Source organism: Nannobrachium achirus, assembly GCF_963921795.1.
Source record: "Nannobrachium achirus genome assembly, chromosome: 24".
Lineage (NCBI taxonomy): Eukaryota > Metazoa > Chordata > Actinopteri > Myctophiformes > Myctophidae > Nannobrachium > Nannobrachium achirus.
The window spans coordinates 895,877-920,404 of record NC_137831.1 but is presented as its reverse complement, the minus strand read 5'-3'; the positions used below and the strand labels follow the sequence as shown (position 1 = coordinate 920,404).

The following is a 24,528-nucleotide window of genomic DNA, read 5'->3' as shown; positions in this document are numbered from 1 at the left end:
AGGCTGCTCCAGGCTCCCGCCAGGCTTGTAGCTCCTGGCACATGTGATTAACCGCTGTGTACACGGGCAACAGTTTTATATGACTTTGTGTACACGACCAATAGTTTTACGTGAACATGTGTAGGGTTTATTACAGTACTGCCTCGTATAGCCCAACAGAGCCCAGCCCAGCACAACACAGCCCACCAGAGCCCAATACAGCCCACCAGAGCCCAATGGACTCCAGCACACCTAATTCTAGGCCAGTCCTGCCCAGTGGGAGTATAGACCAGGGAAGGGGGATAGTTAGATGGATGCACCAGGCCATTAAAGGCCGTACCTGGCTGGAATAGGCCAGACCAGGGTGCACATAATTGTACCAAACTCCAACAGTCTCCACCACACTGCTCCAGGCTCCCATCCGCCCTGTAGCTCCTTGCACATGGGATTAAACACTGTGAACACAGGCAATAGTTGTACATGAGTTTGTGTACATGGCCAATAGTTTTACATGAACATGTCTAGGCTTTAGTAGAGTACTGCCTTGTATAGCCCAACAGAGCCCAGCACAGCATAGCCCACCAGAGCCCAATACAATGGCCTGGTGCAGGCCATTACAATGTCATGTTCATGACAAACTATTGGCCGTGTACACAAACTCATGTAAAACTATTGCCTGTGTACACAGGGGTTAATCACATGTGCAAGGAGCTAAAGGCTGGCTGGAGCCTGGAACAGCCTGGTGGAGTCTGGTGGAGACTGGTGCACCCTAGTCTGGCCTATTCCAGCCGGATATGGCCTGTAATGGCCTGGTGCAGCCATCTAACCAGCCGGATATGGCCTGTAATGGCCTGGTGCAGCCATCTAACTACCCCCCTTCCCTGGTCTATACTCCCACTGGGCAGGACTGGGCTGGTCTTAGGTGTGCTGGACTCTATTGGGCTCTAGTGGGCTGTATTGGGCTCTGGCTCTATACTCCCACTGGGCAGGACTGGACTTAGGTGTGCTGGACTCTATTGGGCTCTATTGGGCTGTATTGGGCTCTGGTGGGCTGTGCTGGGCTCTGTTGGGCTATACGAGGCAGAACAGTACTAAAGCCCAGACATGTTCATGTAAAACTATTGGCCGTGTACACAAAGGCATGTAGAAACTATGGCCCGTGTACACAGTGGCTTTTTCCTTGACCGTTCGAGTTAGGAGTGCCGTGTACACAGGATCTACAGAGCTGGCTGGAGTATGGAGCAGCCTGGTGGAGTCTGGTGCAGTCCTGTGCACCCTGGTCTGGCCTATTCAAGCCGGATCTGGCCTGTAATGGCCTGGTGTAGCCATCTAACTACCCCCCTTCCCTCGCCTATACTCCTACTGGGCAGGACTGGGCTTGACTTAGGTTTGCTGGACTCTATTGGGCTCTGGTGGGCTGTATTGGGCTCTGGTGGGCTGTGCTGTGCTGTGCTGGGCTCTGTTGGGCTATACGAGGCAGAACAGTACTAAAGCCCAGATATGTTCATGTAAAACTATTGGCCGTGTACACAAAGTCATGTAAAACTATGGCCCGTGTACACAGTGGCTTTTTCCTTGACCTTTCGAGTTAGGAGTGTCGTAGAGACACGAGACCGGGTTTGTTGGATTCAGCGTCAAAAAGTAAGTCAGAATAAGTGTCTTTTATCCGAAAGAATGTGTAATCGTGTTGGTGGCGTGCAAATTTCGTGTCTTTTTCGCAATCGTAAAGGGTTCAAATTGTCGGAGAGACACGAAACCCATTCCATCGGATCAGGCATCCTTCAAATATGAAAAGTGTTTCCTGCGTGAAACAAACAGATTTTTTTTAATTTTTTTTATTGATTTTAAGGACAAAAATCCGGGTTTCGGTGTCTTTTTCGCAATCGTAAAGGGTTCAAAGTGTCGGAGAGACACGAAACCCATTCCATCGGATCGGGCATGCTTCAAATATGAAAAGTGTGTCCGGCCTAAAACAAAAAATATTTTTTTGATTTTTTTATTCATTTTAAGGACAAAGGGCCCGTTTTGACGCCTAAAACGACCCTTTCCCTTGACCGTTCGAGTTAGGAGTGCTGTGTACACAGGATCTACAGAGCTGGCTGGAGTATGGAGCAGCCTGGTGGAGTCTGGTGCAGTCCTGTGCACCCTGGTCTGGCCTATTCAAGCCGGATCCAGCCTACTGTAGGCTAGTGAAGCCATCCAACCTCTCCACTTCCCTAATCTATTCTCCCACTGTGCTGGACTTGGATGTGCTGGGCTGTGCTGGACTGGACTCTATCCGGCTCTGGTGGGCTGTTTTGGGCTCTGGTGGGCTGGGCTGGGCTCTGGTAGGCTATACAGGGCAGTACTGTAGTATAGCCTAGGCATGTTCATGTAAAACTATTGGCCGTGTACACTAAGGCATGTAGAAACTATGGCCCGTGTACACAGTGGATAATCCCATCAACGAGGAGCTACAGGACTGGCGGGAGCCTTGAGCAGCCCGGTGGACACTGCTGGAGTCTGGTGCAGTCCTGTGCACCCTGGTCTGGCCTATAACAGCCGGATCCAGCCTACTGTAGGCTAGTGAAGCCATCTAACCTCTCCACTTCCCTAATCTATTCTCCCACTGTGCTGGACTTGGATGTGCTGGGCTGTGCTGGACTCTATCAGGCTCTGGTGGGCTGTTTTGGGCTCTGGTGGGCTGGGCTGGGCTCTGGTAGGCTATACAGGGCAGTACTGTAGTATAGCCTAGGCATGTTCATGTAAAACTATTGGCCGTGTACACTAAGGCATGTAGAAACTAGGGCCCGTGTACACAGTGGATAATCCCATCAACGAGGAGCTACAGGACTGGCGGGAGCCTTGAGCAGCCCGGTGAAGACTGCTGGAGTCTGGTGCAGTCCTGTCTATCCTGGTCTGGCCTATTCAAGCCGGATCTGGCCTCTAATGGCCTGGTGTAGCCATCTAACTACCCCCCTTCCCTCGCCTATACTCCTACTGGGCAGGACTGGGCTTGACTTAGGTTTGCAGGACTCTATTGGGCTCTGGTGGGCTGTATTGGGCTCTGGTGGGCTGTGCTGTGCTGTGCTGGGCTCTGTTGGGCTATACGAGGCAGAACAGTACTAAAGCCCAGACAAGTTCATGTAAAACTATTGGCCGTGTACACAAAGTCATGTAAAACTATTGCCTGTGTACACAGTGGCTTTTTCCTTGACCTTTCGAGTTAGACATGTCGTAGAGACACGAGACCGGGTTTGTTGGATTCAGCGTCAAAAAGTAAGTCTGAATAAGTGTCTTTTATCCGAAAGAATGTGTAATCGTGTTGGTGGCGTGCACATTTCGTGTCTTTTTCGCAATCGTAAAGGGTTCAAATTGTCGGAGAGACACGAAACCCATTCCATCGGATCAGGCATCCTTCAAATATGAAAAGTGTTTCCTGCGTAAAACAAACAGATTTTTTTTGAATTTTTTATTGATTTTAAGGACAAAAATCCGGGTTTCGGTGTCTTTTTCGCAATCGTAAAGGGTTCAAAGTGTCGGAGAGACACGAAACCCATTCCATCGGATCGGGCATGCTTCAAATATGAAAAGTGTGTCCGGCCTAAAACAAAAAATATTTTTTTGATTTTTTTATTCATTTTAAGGACAAAGTGCCCGTTTTGACGCCTAAAACGACCCTTTCCCTTGACCGTTCGAGTTAGGAGTGCTGTGTACACAGGATCTACAGAGCTGGCTGGAGTATGGAGCAGCCTGGTGGAGTCTGGTGCAGTCCTGTCTACCCTGGTTTGGCCTATTCAAGCTGGATCCGGCCTGTAATGGCCTGGTGCAGCCATAAGAATACCCCCCTTCCCTGGTCTACAATACCACTGGGCAGGACTGGCCTAGACTTAGGTGTGCTGGACTCTATTGGGCTCTAGTGGGCTGTGTTGTGCTGTGCTGGGCTCTGTAGGGCTATATAAGTCAGTACTCTATTCAAGCCTTGACATGTTCATGTAAAACTATTGGCCATGTACACAAACTCATGTATATCTATTCCCTGTGTACAAGTTGTTAATCTCAAGTGTGGGGAGCTACAGTGCTGGTGAGATCCTGGCACAGTGTTCCAGCCAGATCCAGCCTTGTATACCTTATAAGTCACTGGTTAAACTGTGGGTCAGTAGCCCCAGAGGGGTCTCCAAATGAACTTGGGTGGTCCCAAATGATTAGCTTAATGTGAACATTGGTTTTTTTGTGTACAGAGGCTATCTGCACATTTTTTATGATACAATTTAAGGACCTTTTTAATACCTTTAAAATGACAAATTAAATATTAAAATGTTGAAAATAGCAGATCTACAAGCTCACGCCGCCTTGCGTTGTGAGGCATTGTGAGCATGTATATCTGCTATTTTCACAAGACCGTGTTTTACAAACGCCTCAACTCTTTTTGTGCTACCAAACAGGACAAACTGTCAAATATTAAGTGAGAAGGTTTTGCCCAGCAGGACTTTCTCACAAGTTAGGCGATGTGCATATGCTATTCCTTTGGTCTTGGTTGCAAACACACCAACAAAACACAGTAAGTCCAAATGGAAAACAAACACACTTTGCACTGAGCTCAAACATGCTTCTCTCCTAGTGAACTCCAAAGAAAGACTGAGGCCACTTGGCAGGAGGCACTGATCAAAAGACAGGCACTAATTGACCACTCCTGGCTTGGTGACCTGATTGGTAGGCAGGTGATGGTTGGTGTAGTAGTGTGTTGACAGCAAGGCTTATGCAGGCCAACCAAACTGTGTCCCTGGCAGGTGCTTGTTGATATGCGAGGTGCTTGTAGATCTGCTGTATTGGGTTGAGCCCCCCTCACCCAAAAAATATTTATGGAATAAATACATTAAATATATATGAATACGTGAAGGACAACTGCCTGACCATACTATATGGACAGTTTTTTCTGCATGTCACTATGATGGAAAGCATCTTCAGCCTCACAATAACCATATTGAGTGCACCCTACAGACCAGGGTGCACAGGACTGCACCAGACTCCAGCAGTCTCCATCGGGCTGCTCAAGGCTCCCGCCAGTCCTGTAGCTCCTCGTTGATGGGATTATCCACTGTGTACACGGGCAATAGTTTCTACATGCCTTAGTGTACACGGCCAATAGTTTTACATGAATATGCCTAGGCTATACTACAGTACTGCCCTGTATAGCCTACCAGAGCCCAGCCCAGCCCACCAGAGCCCAAAACAGCCCACCAGAGCCTGATAGAGTCCAGCACAGCCCAGCACATCCAAGTCCAGCACAGTGGGAGAATAGATTAGGGAAGTGGAAAGGTTAAATGGCTTCACTAGCCTACAGTAGGCTGGATCCGGCTGGAATAGGCCAGACCAGGGTGCACCGGACTCCAGCAGTCTCCACCAGGCTGCTCAAGGCTCCCGCCAGTCCTGTAGCTCCTCGTTGATGGGATTATCCACTGTGTACACGGGCCCTAGTTTCTACATGCCTTAGTGTACACGGCCAATAGTTTTACATGAACATGCCTAGGCTATCCTACAGTATACTGCCCTATATAGCCTACCAGAGCCCAGCCCAGCCCACCAGAGCCCAAAATAGCCCACCAGAGCCTGATAGAGTCCAGCACAGCCCAGCACATCCAAGTCCAGCACAGTGGGAGAATAGATTAGGGAAGTGGAAAGGTTAAATGGCTTCACTAGCCTACAGTAGGCTGGATCCGGCTGGAATAGGCCAGACCAGGGTGCACCGGACTCCAGCAGTCTCCACCAGGCTGCTCAAGGCTCCCGCCAGTCCTGTAGCTCCTCGTTGATGGGATTATCCACTGTGTACACGGGCCCTAGTTTCTACATGCCTTAGTGTACACGGCCAATAGTTTTACATGAACATGCCTAGGCTATCCTACAGTATACTGCCCTATATAGCCTACCAGAGCCCAGCCCAGCCCACCAGAGCCCAAAATAGCCCACCAGAGCCTGATAGAGTCCAGCACAGCCCAGCACATCCAAGTCCAGCACAGTGGGAGAATAGATTAGGGAAGTGGAAAGGTTAAATGGCTTCACTAGCCTACAGTAGGCTGGATCCGGCTGGAATAGGCCAGACCAGGGTGCACCGGACTCCAGCAGTCTCCACCAGGCTGCTCAAGGCTCCCGCCAGTCCTGTAGCTCCTCGTTGATGGGATTATCCACTGTGTACACAGGCCCTAGTTTCTACATGCCTTAGTGTACACAGCCAATAGTTTTACATGAACATGCCTAGGCTATACTACAGTACTGCCCTGTATAGCCTACCAGAGCCCAGCCCAGCCCACCAGAGCCCAAAACAGCCCACCAGAGCCTGATAGAGTCCAGCACAGCCCAGCAAATCCAAGTCCAGCACAGTGGGAGAATAGATTAGGGAAGTGGAGAGGTTAGATGGCTTCACTAGCCTACAGTAGGCTGGATCCGGCTGGAATAGGCCAGACCAGGGTGCACCGGACTCCAGCAGTCTCCACCAGGCTGCTCAAGGCTCCCGCCAGTCCTGTAGCTCCTCGTTGATGGGATTATCCACTGTGTACACGGGCCCTAGTTTCTACATGCCTTAGTGTACACGGCCAATAGTTTTACATGAACATGCCTAGGCCATACTACAGTACTGCCCTGTATAGCTTACCAGAGCCCAGCCCAGCCCACCAGAGCCCAAAACAGCCCACCAGAGCCTGATAGAGTCCAGCACAGCCCAGCACATCCAAGTCCAGCACAGTGGGAGAATAGATTAGGGAAGTGGAGAGGTTAGATGGCTTCACTAGCCTACAGTAGGCTGGATCCGGCTGGAATAGGCCAGACCAGGGTGCACCGGACTCCAGCAGTCTCCACCAGGCTGCTCAAGGCTCCCGCCAGTCCTGTAGCTCCTCGTTGATGGGATTATCCACTGTGTACACGGGCCCTAGTTTCTACATGCCTTAGTGTACACGGCCAATAGTTTTACATGAACATGCCTAGGCTATCCTACAGTATACTGCCCTATATAGCCTACCAGAGCCCAGCCCAGCCCACCAGAGCCCAAAATAGCCCACCAGAGCCTGATAGAGTCCAGCACAGCCCAGCACATCCAAGTCCAGCACAGTGGGAGAATAGATTAGGGAAGTGGAAAGGTTAAATGGCTTCACTAGCCTACAGTAGGCTGGATCCGGCTGGAATAGGCCAGACCAGGGTGCACCGGACTCCAGCAGTCTCCACCAGGCTGCTCAAGGCTCCCGCCAGTCCTGTAGCTCCTCGTTGATGGGATTATCCACTGTGTACACAGGCCCTAGTTTCTACATGCCTTAGTGTACACAGCCAATAGTTTTACATGAACATGCCTAGGCTATACTACAGTACTGCCCTGTATAGCCTACCAGAGCCCAGCCCAGCCCACCAGAGCCCAAAACAGCCCACCAGAGCCTGATAGAGTCCAGCACAGCCCAGCAAATCCAAGTCCAGCACAGTGGGAGAATAGATTAGGGAAGTGGAGAGGTTAGATGGCTTCACTAGCCTACAGTAGGCTGGATCCGGCTGGAATAGGCCAGACCAGGGTGCACCGGACTCCAGCAGTCTCCACCAGGCTGCTCAAGGCTCCCGCCAGTCCTGTAGCTCCTCGTTGATGGGATTATCCACTGTGTACACGGGCCCTAGTTTCTACATGCCTTAGTGTACACGGCCAATAGTTTTACATGAACATGCCTAGGCCATACTACAGTACTGCCCTGTATAGCTTACCAGAGCCCAGCCCAGCCCACCAGAGCCCAAAACAGCCCACCAGAGCCTGATAGAGTCCAGCACAGCCCAGCACATCCAAGTCCAGCACAGTGGGAGAATAGATTAGGGAAGTGGAGAGGTTAGATGGCTTCACTAGCCTACAGTAGGCTGGATCCGGCTGGAATAGGCCAGACCAGGGTGCACCGGACTCCAGCAGTCTCCACCAGGCTGCTCAAGGCTCCCGCCAGTCCTGTAGCTCCTCGTTGATGGGATTATCCACTGTGTACACGGGCCCTAGTTTCTACATGCCTTAGTGTACACGGCCAATAGTTTTACATGAACATGCCTAGGCTATCCTACAGTATACTGCCCTATATAGCCTACCAGAGCCCAGCCCAGCCCACCAGAGCCCAAAATAGCCCACCAGAGCCTGATAGAGTCCAGCACAGCCCAGCACATCCAAGTCCAGCACAGTAGGAGAATAGATTAGGGAAGTGGAAAGGTTAAATGGCTTCACTAGCCTACAGTAGGCTGGATCCGGCTGGAATAGGCCAGACCAGGGTGCACCGGACTCCAGCAGTCTCCACCAGGCTGCTCAAGGCTCCCGCCAGTCCTGTAGCTCCTCATTGATGGGATTATCCACTGTGTACACGGGCCCTAGTTTCTACATGCCTTAGTGTACACGGCCAATAGTTTTACATGAACTTGCCTAGGCTATACTACAGTACTGCCCTGTATAGCCTACCAGAGCCCAGCCCAGCCCACCAGAGCCCAAAACAGCCCACCAGAGCCTGATAGAGTCCAGCACAGCCCAGCACATCCAAGTCCAGCACAGTGGGAGAATAGATTAGGGAAGTGGAGAGGTTAGATGGCTTCACTAGCCTACAGTAGGCTGGATCCTGCTGTTATAGGCCAGACCAGGGTGCACAGGACTGCACCAGACTCCAGCAGTCTCCACCGGGCTGCTCAAGGCTCCCGCCAGTCCTGTAGCTCCTCGTTGATGGGATTATCCACTGTGTACACTGGCCATAGTTTCTACATGCCTTAGTGTACACGGCCGATAGTTTTACATGAACATGCCTAGGCTATACTACAGTACTGCCCTGTATAGCCTACCAGAACCCAGCACAGCCCACCAGAGCCCAAAACAGCCCACCAGAGCCTGATAGAGTCCAGCACAGCCCAGCACATCCAAGTCCAGCACAGTGGGAGAATAGATTAGGGAAGTGGAGAGGTTAGATGGCTTCACTAGCCTACAGTAGGCTGGATCCGGCTGTTATAGGCCAGACCAGGGTGCACAGGACTGCACCAGACTCCAGCAGTCTCCACCGGGCTGCTCAAGGCTCCTGCCAGTCCTGTAGCTCCTCGTTGATGTGATTATCCACTGTGTACACGGGCCATAGTTTCTACATGCCTGTAGCTCCTCGTTGATGGGATTATCCACTGTGTACACGGGCCATAGTTTCTACATGCCCTAGTGTACACGGCCGATAGTTTTACATGAACATGCCTAGGCTATACTACAGTACTGCCCTGTATAGCCTACCAGAACCCAGCACAGCCCACCAGAGCCCAAAACAGCCCACCAGAGCCTGATAGAGTCCAGCACAGCCCAGCACATCCAAGTCCAGCACAGTGGGAGAATAGATTAGGGAAGTGGAGAGGTTAGATGGCTTCACTAGCCTACAGTAGGCTGGATCCGGCTGTTATAGGCCAGACCAGGGTGCACAGGACTGCACCAGACTCCAGCAGTCTCCACCGGGCTGCTCAAGGCTCCCGCCAGTCCTGTAGCTCCTCGTTGATGGGATTATCCACTGTGAACACGGGCCCTAGTTTCTACATGCCTTAGTGTACACGGCCAATAGTTTTACATGAACATGTCTAGGCTATACTACAGTACTGCCCTGTATAGCCTACCAGAGCCCAGCACAGCCCACCAGAGCCCAAAACAGCCCACCAGAGCCTTTGTGACAGGTGATAGATTTAGAGCTACAAGTTATGGTATGGAACTGCCGATGGAATTAGATCTACAAATCATGGGGATGTGACTAGTTTTAGAATTAGATCTACAAATCATGTGGATGTGACAGGTGATACATTTTGAGCTACAAATTATGGTATGATTAGATCTACAAATCATGGGGATTGGAATGGTTTTAGAATTAGATCTACAAATCATGTGGATGTGACTGGTTTGAGAATTAGATCTACAAATCATGTGGATGTGAAAAGTGATGGATTTAGGGCTACAAATTATGATATGGAACTGCCGTTGGATTTAGATCTACAAATCATGTGGATGCGAATGGATTTAGAATTAGATCTACAAATCATGTGGATGTGACAGGTGATAGATTTAGAGCTACAAATTATGGTATGGATTAGATCTACAAATCATGTGGATGTGAATGATTTTAGAATTAGATCTACAAATCATGTGGATGTGACTGGTTTTAGAATTAGATCTACAAATCATGTGGATGTGACAGGTGATGGATTTAGAGCTACAAATTATGGTATGGAACTGCTGATGGAATTAGATCTACAAATCATAGGGATGTGAATGGTTTTAGAATTAGATCTACAAATCATGTGGATGCGACTGGTTTTAGAATTAGATCTACAAATCATGTGGATATGACAGGTGATAGATTTAGAGCTACAAATTATGGTATGGAACTGCCGATGGAATTAGATCTACAAATCATGGGGATGCGACTAGTTTTAGAATTAGATCTACAAATCATGTGGATGTGACAGGTGATAGATTTAGAGCTACACATTATGGTATGGATTAGATCTACAAATCATGTGGATGTGAATGGTTTTAGAATTAGATCTACAAATCATGTGGATGTGAATGGTTTTAGAATTAGATCTACAAATCATGTGGATGTGACTGGTTTTAGAATTAGATCTACAAATCATGTGGATGTGACAGGTGATGGATTTAGAGCTACAAATCATGGTATGGAACTGCTGATGGAATTAGATCTACAAATCATGGGGATGGGACTGGTTTTGGAATTAGATATACAAATCATAGAAATGAACTGTCTGTAAAGTTAGATCTACAAATCACGGAGATGGGATAGTCTATCAAATTAGACAGTCATTTTTTCCATTCAGTAATGCTGGCTGTGTACACATGTCCACTTCCAATAGTTTTGGAAAATAGCCTGCCGCCCTGTGGAATTATGCTTGAACTGCAGAAAAGGACCCTAAATTAAAAAAAGAGAAACAAAAATCATCCGTGGGACTGATGGGCGAACAAGTGGTGTCCACACGCAGAGGGGGCCCCAGAGGACATTTTGAGTCCACCCGGTGAATTTTCACACCCCCACAGTCCGCACAGTGGGGCCCGGAAATTTGGCTGTGTACACCGGCAATAGCTGATTGACTTCAGAGACACCAAAAACAATAGGGGTAATGATAAATAGTTCCAGGGTAAAGTGTATAATAATGATAAATAGTTCCATGGTAAAGTGTATAATAATGATAAATAGTTCCATGGTAAAGTGTATAATAATGATAAATAGTTCCAGGGTAAAGTGTATAATAATGATAAATAGTTCCAGGGTAAAGTGTATAATAATGATAAATAGTTCCAGGGTAAAGTGTATAATAATGATAAATAGTTCCAGGGTAAAGTGTATAATAATGATAAATAGTTCCAGGGTAAAGTGTATAATAATGATAAATAGTTCCAGGGTAAAGTGTATAATAATGATAAATAGTTCCAGGGTAAAGTGTATAATAATGATAAATAGTTCCAGGGTAAAGTGTATAATAATGATAAATAGTTCCAGGGTAAAGTGTATAATAATGATAAATAGTTCCAAGGTAAAGTGTATAATAATGATAAATAGTTCCAGGGTAAAGTGTATAATAATGATAAATAGTTCCAGGGTAAAGTGTATAATAATGATAAATAGTTCCAGGGTAAAGTGTATAATAATGATAAATAGTTCCAGGGTAAAGTGTATAATAATGATAAATAGTTCCAAGGTAAAGTGTATAATAATGATAAATAGTTCCAGGGTAAAGTGTATAATAATGATAAATAGTTCCAAGGTAAAGTGTATAATAATGATAAATAGTTCCAGGGTAAAGTGTATAATAATGATAAATAGTTCCAGGGTAAAGTGTATAATAATGATAAATAGTTCCAGGGTAAAGTGTATAATAATGATAAATAGTTCCAGGGTAAAGTGTATAATAATGATAAATAGTTCCAGGGTAAAGTGTATAATAATGATAAATAGTTCCAGGGTAAAGTGTATAATAATGATAAATAGTTCCAGGGTAAAGTGTGTAATAATGATAAATAGTTCCAGGGTAAAGTGTATAATAATGATAAATAGTTCCAGGGTAAAGTGTATAATAATGATAAATAGTTCCAGGGTAAAGTGTATAATAATGATAAATAGTTCCAGGGTAAAGTGTATAATAATGATAAATAGTTCCAGGGTAAAGTGTATAATAATGATAAATAGTTCCAGGGTAAAGTGTATAATAATGATAAATAGTTCCAGGGTAAAGTGTATAATAATGATAAATAGTTCCAGGGTAAAGTGTATAATAATGATAAATAGTTCCAAGGTAAAGTGTATAATAATGATAAATAGTTCCAGGGTAAAGTGTATAATAATGATAAATAGTTCCAGGGTAAAGTGTATAATAATGATAAATAGTTCCAGGGTAAAGTGTATAATAATGATAAATAGTTCCAGGGTAAAGTGTATAATAATGATAAATAGTTCCAGGGTAAAGTGTATAATAATGATAAATAGTTCCAGGGTAAAGTGTATAATAATGATAAATAGTTCCAGGGTAAAGTGTATAATAATGATAAATAGTTCCAGGGTAAAGTGTATAATAATGATAAATAGTTCCAGGGTAAAGTGTATAATAATGATAAATAGTTCCAGGGTAAAGTGTATAATAATGATAAATAGTTCCAAGGTAAAGTGTATAATAATGATAAATAGTTCCAGGGTAAAGTGTATAATAATGATAAATAGTTCCAGGGTAAAGTGTATAATAATGATAAATAGTTCCAGGGTAAAGTGTATAATAATGATAAATAGTTCCAGGGTAAAGTGTATAATAATGATAAATAGTTCCATGGTAAAGCCTGTAATAAAGATAAATAAAACATACATGAAGAATCCAGTTGCTGACAGGCTGATCTTCTGGTAGTACGCTTCAACGATCTACAGGAGGAACAATAAACTTGGATAAAAATCAAAAAGTCCTTTTAGCTCTGGCATCATTTGTTGACATTCAACAATGTTCCCATGTGGGCATAAATCACTACCCATGTGGGTGTAAATATTACCCATTGGGTCCAGGTGTATTAAATCACTACCCATGTGGGTGTAAATATTACCCATTGGGTCCAGGTGTATTAAATCACTACCCATGTGGGTGTAAATATTACCCATTGGGTCCAGGTGTATTGTGGGTATTTCTTCATCACAGGCTCCAAGCGTCTCATCAGTTTCTCACAGGCATCCTTGAAGGACACATGAGAACACTTTTATTGTGAAATACCTCTGTAATGAAGGACACATGAGAACACTTTTATTCTGAAATACCTCTGTAATGAAGGACACATGAGAACACTTGTATTGTGAAATACCTCTGTAATGGGCTTGTTATCATTGCTATAGAGTGTTTGTTCAGTAACAGTGTTAAATAGCTCTATATTGTGACCAGGGCAGGAATTTCATGGAGGCCATGAAGGCCATTGCCGCCGTTGCCCCTCAGTTTGGCCTTGTGCCCCTCAAACCAATGGCATGCCCTGAGGCCACAGTGGCCTTAATGTCCCAGCTGACTGGACCACTTTCTCCTCTGTCTCTTTCTTGTCAATGTGTAGACAGTAGACACCGGTGTCTCTTTCTCGTCATCTAGACACCCGTGTTTTTTTGTTGAGATTCTGAAATTTTAACTCCCCGAGTCCCCATCTTTAAACCAATCCAGTGACTTTGATTGGTGCAGGGCTGAGCATGGATCAGATTGTAAATACCATCATTTATCTATTTCACTACAGATTAGGTTATCATTCTTAACCCTTAAATTCATCAAATCTTGAATCTTGTCATTCATGTATTGTGTTGTGTGTTATGTGTTGTGATTTTGTGTCCTGATGACTGCTTGGTGCAAAAAGAATTTCCGCAAGGACAAATAAAGCATCTATCTATCAAATTCTTTCAATGGACTAAAATCTTGTTTTATTTGATTTGATGTCCTTCCTGCCTGGCATGTGGCCTTTGTGCCCTCAAAAAATGGACAACACCAAAGGCCAAGTGGCCACGCCCCTAAAATGCCGAAATTCCAGGCCTGATTGTGACAGATGTTTGCTACCTGCCATTGCCCACAGAGTGTCCTATAGATATTTGTTACCTTGACAGCCATGCCAACATAGTGTCCTATAGATATGTGTTACCTTGACAGCCATGCCAACATAGTGTCCTATAGATATGTGTTACCTTGACAGCCATGCCCACAGAGTGTCCTATAGATATGTGTTACCTTGACAGCCATGCCCACAGAGTGTCCTATAGATATGTGTTACCTTGACAGCCATGCCCACAGAATGTCCTATAGATATGTGTTACCTTGACAGCCATGCCAACATAGTGTCCTATAGATATGTGTTACCTTGACAGCCATGCCCACAGAGTGTCCTATAGATATGTGTTACCTTGACAGCCATGCCCACAGAGTGTCCTATAGATATGTGTTACCTTGACAGCCATGCCAACAGAGTGTCCTATAGATATTTGTTACCTTGACAGCCATGCCAACATAGTGTCCTATAGATATGTGTTACCTTGACAGCCATGCCAACAGAGTGTCCTATAGATATGTGTTACCTTGACAGCCATGCCAACATAGTGTCCTATAGATATGTGTTACCTTGACAGCCATGCCAACATAGTGTCCTATAGATGTTTGTTACCTTGACAGCCATGCCAACATAGTGTCCTATAGATGTTTGTTACCTTGACAGCCATGCCCACAGAGTGTCCTATAGATGTGTGTTACCTTGACAGCCATGCCCACAGAGTGTCCTATAGATATTTGTTACCTTGACAGCCATGCCAACAGAGTGTCCTATAGATATTTGTTACCTTGACAGCCATGCCAACATAGTGTCCTATAGATATTTGTTACCTTGACAGCCATGCCCACAGAGTGTCCTATAGATGTGTGTTACCTTGACAGCCATGCCCACAGAGTGTCCTATAGATATTTGTTACCTTGACAGCCATGCCAACAGAGTGTCCTATAGATATTTGTTACCTTGACAGCCATGCCAACATAGTGTCCTATAGATGTTTGTTACCTTGACAGCCATGCCCACAGAGTGTCCTATAGATGTGTGTTACCTTGACAGCCATGCCCACAGAGTGTCCTATAGATATTTGTTACCTTGACAGCCATGCCAACAGAGTGTCCTATAGATATTTGTTACCTTGACAGCCATGCCAACAGAGTGTCCTATAGATATTTGTTACCTTGACAGCCATGCCAACAGAGTCTGTGCCGAAGGAAGCAGCGGAGGGCGTAGCGTTGGGGATGGTTCCTGTGCACGTCTCCTTGATGGAGATGATGGACATGGGCACCTGCAGCACTCTGCTGGCTATCTGTGGAAACATAACCATATAGGACACAGAAACCTTTGTAACACTGCTGGCTATCTGTAGGAACATAACCATATAGGACACAGAAACCTGTATAACACTCTGCTGGCTATCTGTGGAACATAACCATATAGGACACAGAAACCTGTATAACACTCTGCTGGCTATCTGTGGAAACATAACCATATAGGACACAGAAACCTGTATAACACTCTGATGGCTATCTGTAGGAACATAACCATATAGGACACAGAAACCTTCATAACACTCTGATGGCTATCTGTAGGAAGTAGGAACATAAAGATATAGGACACAGAAACCTTCACAACACTCTGCTGGCTATCTGTAGGAAGTAGGAACATAAATATATAGGACACAGAAACCTTCATAACACACGACTGGCTATCCATAGGAACATAAGGATATAGGACACAATAACCTTCATACTGTAACACTGCTGTAGAGACACACCCAGGTGTTCCAGTTACTAGTATTTACTCTGTTAAAGATTAGACCTGTTGAAATATTCATGACAGATTAAGGCAGTGTGTAAATGTGACTCCTCACTGACAGTAGTAGTGTGTACAGCCTTGGTGTGTATGTGTAGTGTGTAGTAGTGTGTAGTAGTGTGTGTACATTGTGTACCTGTATAGCCTTAGTGTGTATGTGTAGTGTGTAATGTGTGTACCTGTATAGCCTTAGTGTTTATGTGTAGTGTGTAATGTGTGTACCTGTATAGCCTTCGTGTTTATGTATAGTGTGTAGTTGTGTACCTGTATAGCTTTAGTGTGTATTCCTTGTCCCATCTCTGTTCCTCCATGGGCCAAAAGCACCGAGCCGTCTTTAAACACGTTCACCAACGCTGCTCCCTGGAGGACACAATGGACACTGTCACGTTGTCACAGTTATATCACACGTTATCACAGTTATATCACACTTTATCACAGTTATATCACAAGTTATCACAATTCTATCACAATGTGTCACAGTAAACCATATTCACTTGGCAGCCATGTTTGCATTTTGCATAGAAAAACTTTGAACGCTTTGTGCCAAGATGTAGGCCAGATGTAGGCCAGATGTAGGCCAGATGTAGGCCAGATGTAGACCAGATGTAGGCCAGATGTAGGCCAGATGTAGGCCAGATGTAGACCAGATGTAGGCCAGATGTAGGCCAGATGTAGACCAGATGTAGGCCAGATGTAGACCAGATGTAGACTAGATGTAGGCCAGATGTAGGCCAGATGTAGGCCACACTTCAGAGCCCGAACAAAGCCAAATGTTGGAGCTTAGCTGAGTTTACCACTCAAAAATATGAGTACTTTTTCCACCACGGTACGATTCCTACCTGGTTGTAGAACCATTCCTCTGGTTGTACACCATGGGTTCCCAAACTTTTTCACCTCAGGTCACCCCATAAATATTGTTTTAATCCGAGGCACCCCTACATTATAATTCTCACTCCCAGTACCTTATATTTATAGCATATCGTCGTTGTCGGGGGGAAACCTTGTATGTCCAAAACCGTTCGTTTTGTATTTATCATCTATAAAATGTACTAAACTAGTGAAAACAGCCGATCTACAAGCACACAGCGTTGTGTGCTTGTAGATCTGCTGTTTTCACTAGTTTTGTGCGACAGTCTTGTATGATGAAGCAAGGCTTTGCTTTATCAAAAGACGTACACATTTGAAACTTGGAGATACGAGGTGACGATATACAGTGACGATATTTTAGTGATTATGTTGCGAGGAAAACGTTGAGATAACAGCCATTTTGGTTAGAACTGACTGAAAATAACTTTGTACTTCAAGTTTAAAATGATGCTAAATATTTTTTCTAGTGTCCAAATAGATTCCAAATATTATCAAATGATCTCGCGGCACCCCTGGACTGCCGTCGCGGCACCCCAAGGTGCCCCATCACCCCAGGGTGCCCCGTCACCCCAGGGTGCCCCGTCACCGCAGGGTGCCCCGGCACCCCAGGGTGCCCCGTCACCCACTTTGAAAAGCCCTGTCGTAGAAGACCACTCCATTACCTGGTTGTAGAAGCCCTTGGAGAAGCCCACTCCGAACTTGAGCGGCATGGCGCAGATCCCTCTCTTCCTCCAGCGGTTGTCCTGGTTGAAGGTCTGGATGGAGTAGAGACGCTGCTGGTAGGCAGCCTTCTGCAGACACTCTGCCCAGCAGCGCTGCATCGCTGTGGGGCTGAACAGCTGCCCATGGTGGGTGATGGACTGGTGCTCTGTGTACATGTTCATCTCTCTCACCTATGATAATAATAATAATAAGATGAACAGCTGCCCATGGTGGGTGATGGACCATTCCTCTCTGTACATGTTCACCTCTCTCACCTATGATAACAATAATAATAAGATGAACAGCTGCCCATGGTGGGTGGTGGACTGGTGCTCTGTGTACATGTTCACCTCTCTCACCTATGATAACAATAATAATATAATAAGATGAAAAGCTGCCCATGGTGGGTGATGGACTGTTCCTCACTGTACATGTTTATCTCTCTCACCTAGGATAATAATAATATTTTTATTTTATTTTGTCAGATCTACACTCTCACAGCTGTTTGGCTATGTGTTGCTATGGGAAGTAAAAGAAGTACAAGAAGTTCTAATTTGCAGCATATAATGATCTGTTGGACCATCTATTGAACCATAGCCCCTTTTCCACTGCGAGATGGAACCAGAACTTTACAGAACCTCAACCTATTGTTTTGGTTGTGGTTGGTTGTGTGTCCGTAGCACACGTCTCGGTTATAGACAAGGTTCTGGGAAACCTTTTTCAGGTCCTGCTCTTGATGTAGTTCTAAACTAGAGTCCTGGGAACCTATGGGCGGGGCCAATCACGTCACACGTCACACATTTCCCCTACTCATATATCCGTCACCGTTGCCCTGATCCGTGCCAAACTTTGCACACACACTCCTTGGCTGCCAAACCACAACCCCTAACCATTTCTCACATGGCCCTCTTCTAGCGCCACCATGAGGCCGATTCTTGCAAGACACATTTTTGGACACTGCTCCTACAGATTTTGCCCTAAAATCATGCAAAGCGGTACACAGTATCTCTACAGTCATGTCATCAACATGGATCTGTCCCATTTCCCATATTCCCTCCTGATTGGCTACCATTGCCTTCTAAAGTTTGTGTATGCGACCTGACGGTCGCTTATCTCCCGATTAGGGAGTCTTACTGGTATGTAAACTGTCCTGGAACTTCACTGGTTCATGAAAGTTCTGATTCTGGTTCTGCCCTGTAGTGTAAAGGGGGCTAATAGTGATCTATTGAAGCAGTGATAGTTCTGGTTCTGGTTCTGGTTCGGCCCTGTAGTGTAAAGGGGGCTAATAGTGATCTATTGAAGCAGTGAAAGTTCTGGTTCTGGTTTGGCCCTGTAGTGTAAAGGGGCTAATAGTGATCTATTGAAGCAGTGAAAGTTCTGGTTCTGGTTCTGGTTCGGCCCTGTAGTGTAAAGGGGGCTAATAGTGATCTATTGAAGCAGTGAAAGTTCTGGTTCTGGTTTGGCCCTGTAGTGTAAAGGGGGCTAATAGTGATCTATTGAAGCAGTGATAGTTCTGGTTCTGGTTCTGGTTTGGCCCTGTAGTGTAAAGGGGGCTAATAGTGATCTATTGAAGCAGTGAAAGTTCTGGTTCTGGTTTGGCCCTGTAGTGTAAAGGGGGCTAATAGTGATCTATTGAAGCAGTGATAGTTCTGGTTCTGGTTCTGGTTTGGCCCTGTAGTGTAAAGGGGCTAATAGTGATCTATTGAAGCAGTGAAAGTTCTGGTTCTGGTTCTGGTTCGGCCCTGTAGTGTAAAGGGGGCTAATAGTGATCTATTGAAGCAGTGAAAGTTCTGGTTCTGGTTCTGGTTTGGCCCTGTAGTGTAAAGGGGGCTAATAGTGATCTATTGAAGCAGTGAAAGTTCTGGTTCTGGTTCTGGTTTGGCCCTGTAGTGTAAAGGGGGCTAATAGTGATCTATTGAAGCAGTGATCTAAATGAATCATATTGTGATGTGTTAACCTTCTCTGCAGGGAGTCCGCAGTGCACGGCCACCTCGTGCACGACGCTCTCGATGACGGCAGCACCCTGGGGTGCCCCGAAGCCTCTGAAGGCCGTGTAGGAGGGCAGGAAGGTCCTGCACACGACCCCACGACCTCGCAGGTTAGGGATCTGGTAGCCGTTGTCCATGTGAAGCAGAGCCTTCTCCATGATCTGGTAGGATACATTATTAATATTAATACATGATCTGATAGGATACATACAGTATATATACTGTTATTATTATTAATATTAATACATGATCTGATAGGATACATACAGTTTATCTACTGTAACTATTATTATTATTAATACATGATCTGATAGGATACATACAGTATATATACTGTAACTATTATTATTATTAATACATGATCTGATAGGATACATACAGTATACTGTAACTATTATTATTATTAATACATGATCTGATAGGATATATTATTAATATTAATACATGATCTGATAGGATATACATACAGTATACTGTATCTACTGTAACTATTATTAATATAATACATGATCTGGTAGCCGTTGTCCATGTGAAGCAGAGCCTTCTCCATGATCTGGTAGGATACATACAGTATATCTACTGTAACTATTATTAATATAATACATGATCTGGTAGCCGTTGTCCATGTGGAGCAGAGCCTTCTCCATGATCGGGTAGGATACATACAGTATATCTACTGTAACTATTATTATTACACATATGGTGCCAACCCCGAGTTTCCCGAGTTTGTATTGGTACTAGTGCTGTGCCAACCCCGAGTTTCCCGAGTTTGGGCCGTTTTTGAAAAAAAAAATTTTTTTTTTTTTTCAAATTTTTTTTTTTCAAATTTTTTTTTTGGACCTCCAGAAATGTATTAGGCATGATCGCGATCGCGAAATTGCATGTTTAACCCCCATACCAACCCATTCTTTCAAACATGGCAGCCATGTTTGTTTACATCTGTAGAAAACATAATGGCTGATAAATCATGAATGCCTGAACGGATTTCCAAGCGGATTTTTTTGTTTGAAAGCTGTGAACAGCATCTACACACGTGGTGCATCATCTAGGCATGGGCGTGCACTTTTTACACACTTGCACAATTACATGGAAGTCTATGGTAACCATGGCAACGCGAGACATTGAAGAGAAAAAATCATTGCAACATAAGTGTTAAAAGAGTAGTTCACCCCCAAAATGACTTTTTTTCTATTGATTACTCATGCCATGGAGAGTAGAGTTCAATAATATTTTTAGTGTTTTGTTACATTCCTAAGACAAAAATGTGAAAACAATAAATTTACCCCCATTCGTTCCGGATGGGGACCTGTTTCGAAACGGGTCCCCATCCGGAATCAATGGGGGTAAATTTACTCGAATCAAATTGTTGTTTTGGGAATGTGACAAAAACCAAAAAATATTATTGAACTCTATTCTCCATGGCGTGACTAATCAATAGAAAAAAAACATTTTGTAAATATCCTTTAATATTAATACATGATCTGATAGGATATACATACAGTATATCTAACTGTTCACTGCTGAAATTATGACATCACTGATACTACACAGTTTACAATCTGTCCATCTCATCTGCATGATGACATCACTGATACGACAGTTTCGCCGCCATGGTAACCGCCTGTCTGCATGCTGACATCACTGACAGTACTGACATCATAGTACAGACGTCACAGACTGGCCTGGACATAGAACACCATGTATGGGCATAAATAGTAGAGTAGTATAAATGTGGAGTGTGTTTGTTATTTCTCTTATCAAGGAGGACTCATTCAGAGAGCATCGCATCCTCCTATCTGGAGTGTTGTACAGTATATGAGATGTTCTTACAGTATTAATGAGAAGTGTTGTACAGTATATGAGATGTTCTTACAGTATTAATGAGAAGTGTTGTACAGTATATGTACAGTAGCCTATATACAGTGTTGAACAGTATATGAGATGTCCTTACGAAGCAGGATTCATCCAGAGAACATCCTTTAGTATTAATGTGAAGTATGTTATATATATATATATATATATATTAGTATATTTAGTGTTCTTTCTCTTACGAAGCAGGATTCATCCAGAGAACATCCTTTAGTATTAATGTGAAGTATGTTATATATATATATATATTAGTATATTTAGTGTTCTTTCTCTTACGAAGCAGGATTCATCCAGAGAACATCCTTTAGTATTAATGTGAAGTATGTTATATATATATATATTAGTATATTTAGTGTTCTTTCTCTTACGAAGCAGGATTCATCCAGAGAACATCCTTTAGTATTAATGTGAAGTATGTTATATATATATATATATATATTAGTATATTTAGTGTTCTTTCTCTTACGAAGCAGGATTCATCCAGAGAACATCCTTTAGTATTAATGTGAAGTATGTTATATATATATTAGTATATTTAGTGTTCTTTCTCTTACGAAGCAGGACTCGTCCAGAGAACATCCTCTAGTATTAATGTGAAGTATGTTATATATATATTAGTATATTTAGTATGTTATATATATATATTAAGTATATTTAGTGTGTTATATATATTAAAGGAGTAGTTCACCCCCAAAATGACTTTTTTTCTATTGATTACTCATGCCATGGAGAGTAGAGTTCAACTAGAAGAGAAAATTTCTAAGAAATTTTAAGTGTGCCTGCAGCTCGCTAAGTCTGTGCAACCTTGTGTAGCGGTTGGTGTTAGCATTAGCGTTATTTCATTTGACGCAACCCGCGTGTCTGTATGACAAACGGTTCACGAGATCAAGGGTCACTTCCTGTTTGGTGAGGGGCACTTCCTGTTTGGCGAAATAGGCCCCAATTAAGGTCATGGACGATTAATGAATTAAAGCTGCAAGCAGCGATGACCAGGCCCTCGCAGCTCTACCCACGTCACAAGGCCAGCAGCCAATCAGAAACCAAACAGGAAGTCAGCCATTTCGACTAATTAGTGGCGTTTTGGAGCATTTTTGGCCGTTATCACGGGTCGCACTTTAACGACAGTTTTTTGAGAAAAAATTGTTTTGTGAGAAAAAAAATTTGAGAAAAAAACTTTTTTGAGAAAAAGAAATTTTGAAAAAAAAATTGTGAGAAAAAAAAATCTTGAGAAAAAAAAATGTGAGAAAAAAAATGTTGAGAAAAAAATAATTTTGAGAAAACAATTTTGAGAAAAAAAAATTTTGAGAAAAAAAAATTTTTGAGAAAAAAAAAATTGAGAAAAAAATTTTTTGAGAAAAAAAAAATTGAGAAAAAAATGTTGAGAAAAAACATTTTTTGAGAAAAAAAAAATTTTGAGAAAAAAAATTGAGAAAAAAATTTGAGAAAAAAAAATTTGAGAAAAAAAAAAATTTGAGAAAAAAAAAATTTGAGAAAAAAAAATGAGAAAAAAAAATTTTGAGAAAAAAAAAATTTGAGAAAAAAAAATTTGAGAAAAAAAAATTGAGAAAAAAAAAATTGAGAAAAAAAAAATTGAGAAAAAAAGAAAAGGTATGACACCAGCCGCAAGTCTGTACGACAAACGGTTCATGAGTTATAGAGGCACTTCCTGTTTGGTGAAGGGCACTTCCTGTTAAAGAGGGGGCGAGGCTTAATCAATTACAGCTCATCCCTATTGGTCGGAAAAAGACCAAAGTTGTGTGAGCATTTTACATTTTAAATGACGTTGCTAGGCAAAAGTATGGCAGAGTTATGTGGCGCCAAAGTTTCTGGGTTTTTTTCGGAGTCCCCCATTCAAAGTCAATGGAGTTTTTGGGCGTTGTTTTTTGCGAATTACATCGCAATCGGAAAGCGGATCGGAAAGAAAAGTAATAGCACACCATTCCCGGCCGAGCCGCACATTTTGATGTATATATTGCGGGGGTGGCGTAAATCGTGCGGCAGTTATTACGTGCCGAAGTTTCCCCCATTCTAAGTCAATGGGGTTTTTTGGCGTCGTTTTTTGCGAATTACGTCGCAATGGTAACGCGGATCGGAAAGAAAAGTAATAGCACACCATTCCCGGCCGAGCCGCACGTTTTGATGTATATATTGCGGCGGTGGCGTAAATTGTGCGGCAGTTATTACGTGCAGAAATTCGTGGCGAAAGACTTAATTAATTAAGTATGGCGGATTACAATAAGTGTTTTGCTATTGCATAGCAGGCACACTTAATAATATTTTTTGGTTTTTGTCACATTCCTAAGACAAAAAATTGATTTGAGTAAATTTACCCCCATTGATTCTGGATGGTGACCCGTTTCGAAACGGGTCACCATCCGGAATCAATGGGGGTAAATTTATTGTTATCACATTTATGTCTTAGGAATGTGACAAAAAACTAAAAATATTATTGAACTCTACTCTCCATGGCATGAGTTATCAATAGAAAAAAAGTCATTTTGGGGGTGAACTACTCCTTTAAGTATATTTAGTGTGTTATATATTAGTATATTTAGTATGTTATATATATATATATATATATATATATATATATATATATATATTAAGTATATTTAGTGTGTTATATATATTAAGTATATTTAGTATGTTATATATATATATATATATATATATATTAGTATATTTAGTATGTTATATAATATAAATATATATATTAGTATATTTAGTATGTTATAAATATATATATTAGTATATTTAGTGTTGTTTCTCTTAGTATGTTATATATTAAGTATATTTAGTATGTTATATATATTAGTATATTTAGTGTTGTTTCTTACGAAGCAGGACTCGTCCAGAGAACATCCTCCGTTGCTGTAGTAGGTGATGTCTGCTGCCACGATGGTGCCGTCCTGCTTGTATCCAACCTGGCAACCCAAACACTGGACGTTAGAGTGTCTGTGTGTATGTGCGTGCGTGCGTGCGTGCGTGCGTGCGTGCGTGCGTGCGTGCGTGTGTGTACCTTATACTTCCCCAGGAAAGGATGTCTTCCGCTGGTGATCAGCATGTCCTCTCCTCTCTGCAGACAACAGCGCACTGCCCTGCCAGTCCTACAGGGGGCGTACATTACAATAAGTCCTACTACCCTCCTAACAGGTACATTCATTAGTGTGGTTGGGCAACCACACTAATGTTCTAGCCAGGAACACAAACATAGCTTAAACATAGCCAATCAGTAATGTCTTCTTTTATGTACATTTTAGAGTACGATAT

At 43.4% G+C, this 24,528-nt stretch overlaps 1 protein-coding gene across 1 annotated transcript in view; it reads right to left on the bottom strand.

Moving 5' to 3' along the window:
* aox5 (aldehyde oxidase 5) overlaps positions 1–24,528 on the bottom strand; it is a gene marked incomplete at both ends in the record, with an annotated part of 102,427 nt that overhangs the window by 11,610 nt on the left and 66,289 nt on the right. Inside the window, 8 exons of the mRNA XM_080754921.1 lie at positions 12,835–12,887; positions 13,115–13,189; positions 15,198–15,326; positions 16,097–16,192; positions 17,362–17,592; positions 19,359–19,550; positions 24,096–24,182; positions 24,278–24,365. Of these exons, the coding sequence (XP_080611047.1) occupies positions 12,835–12,887; positions 13,115–13,189; positions 15,198–15,326; positions 16,097–16,192; positions 17,362–17,592; positions 19,359–19,550; positions 24,096–24,182; positions 24,278–24,365 (951 nt within the window). The remainder of the gene's footprint in view (positions 1–12,834; positions 12,888–13,114; positions 13,190–15,197; positions 15,327–16,096; positions 16,193–17,361; positions 17,593–19,358; positions 19,551–24,095; positions 24,183–24,277; positions 24,366–24,528) is intronic.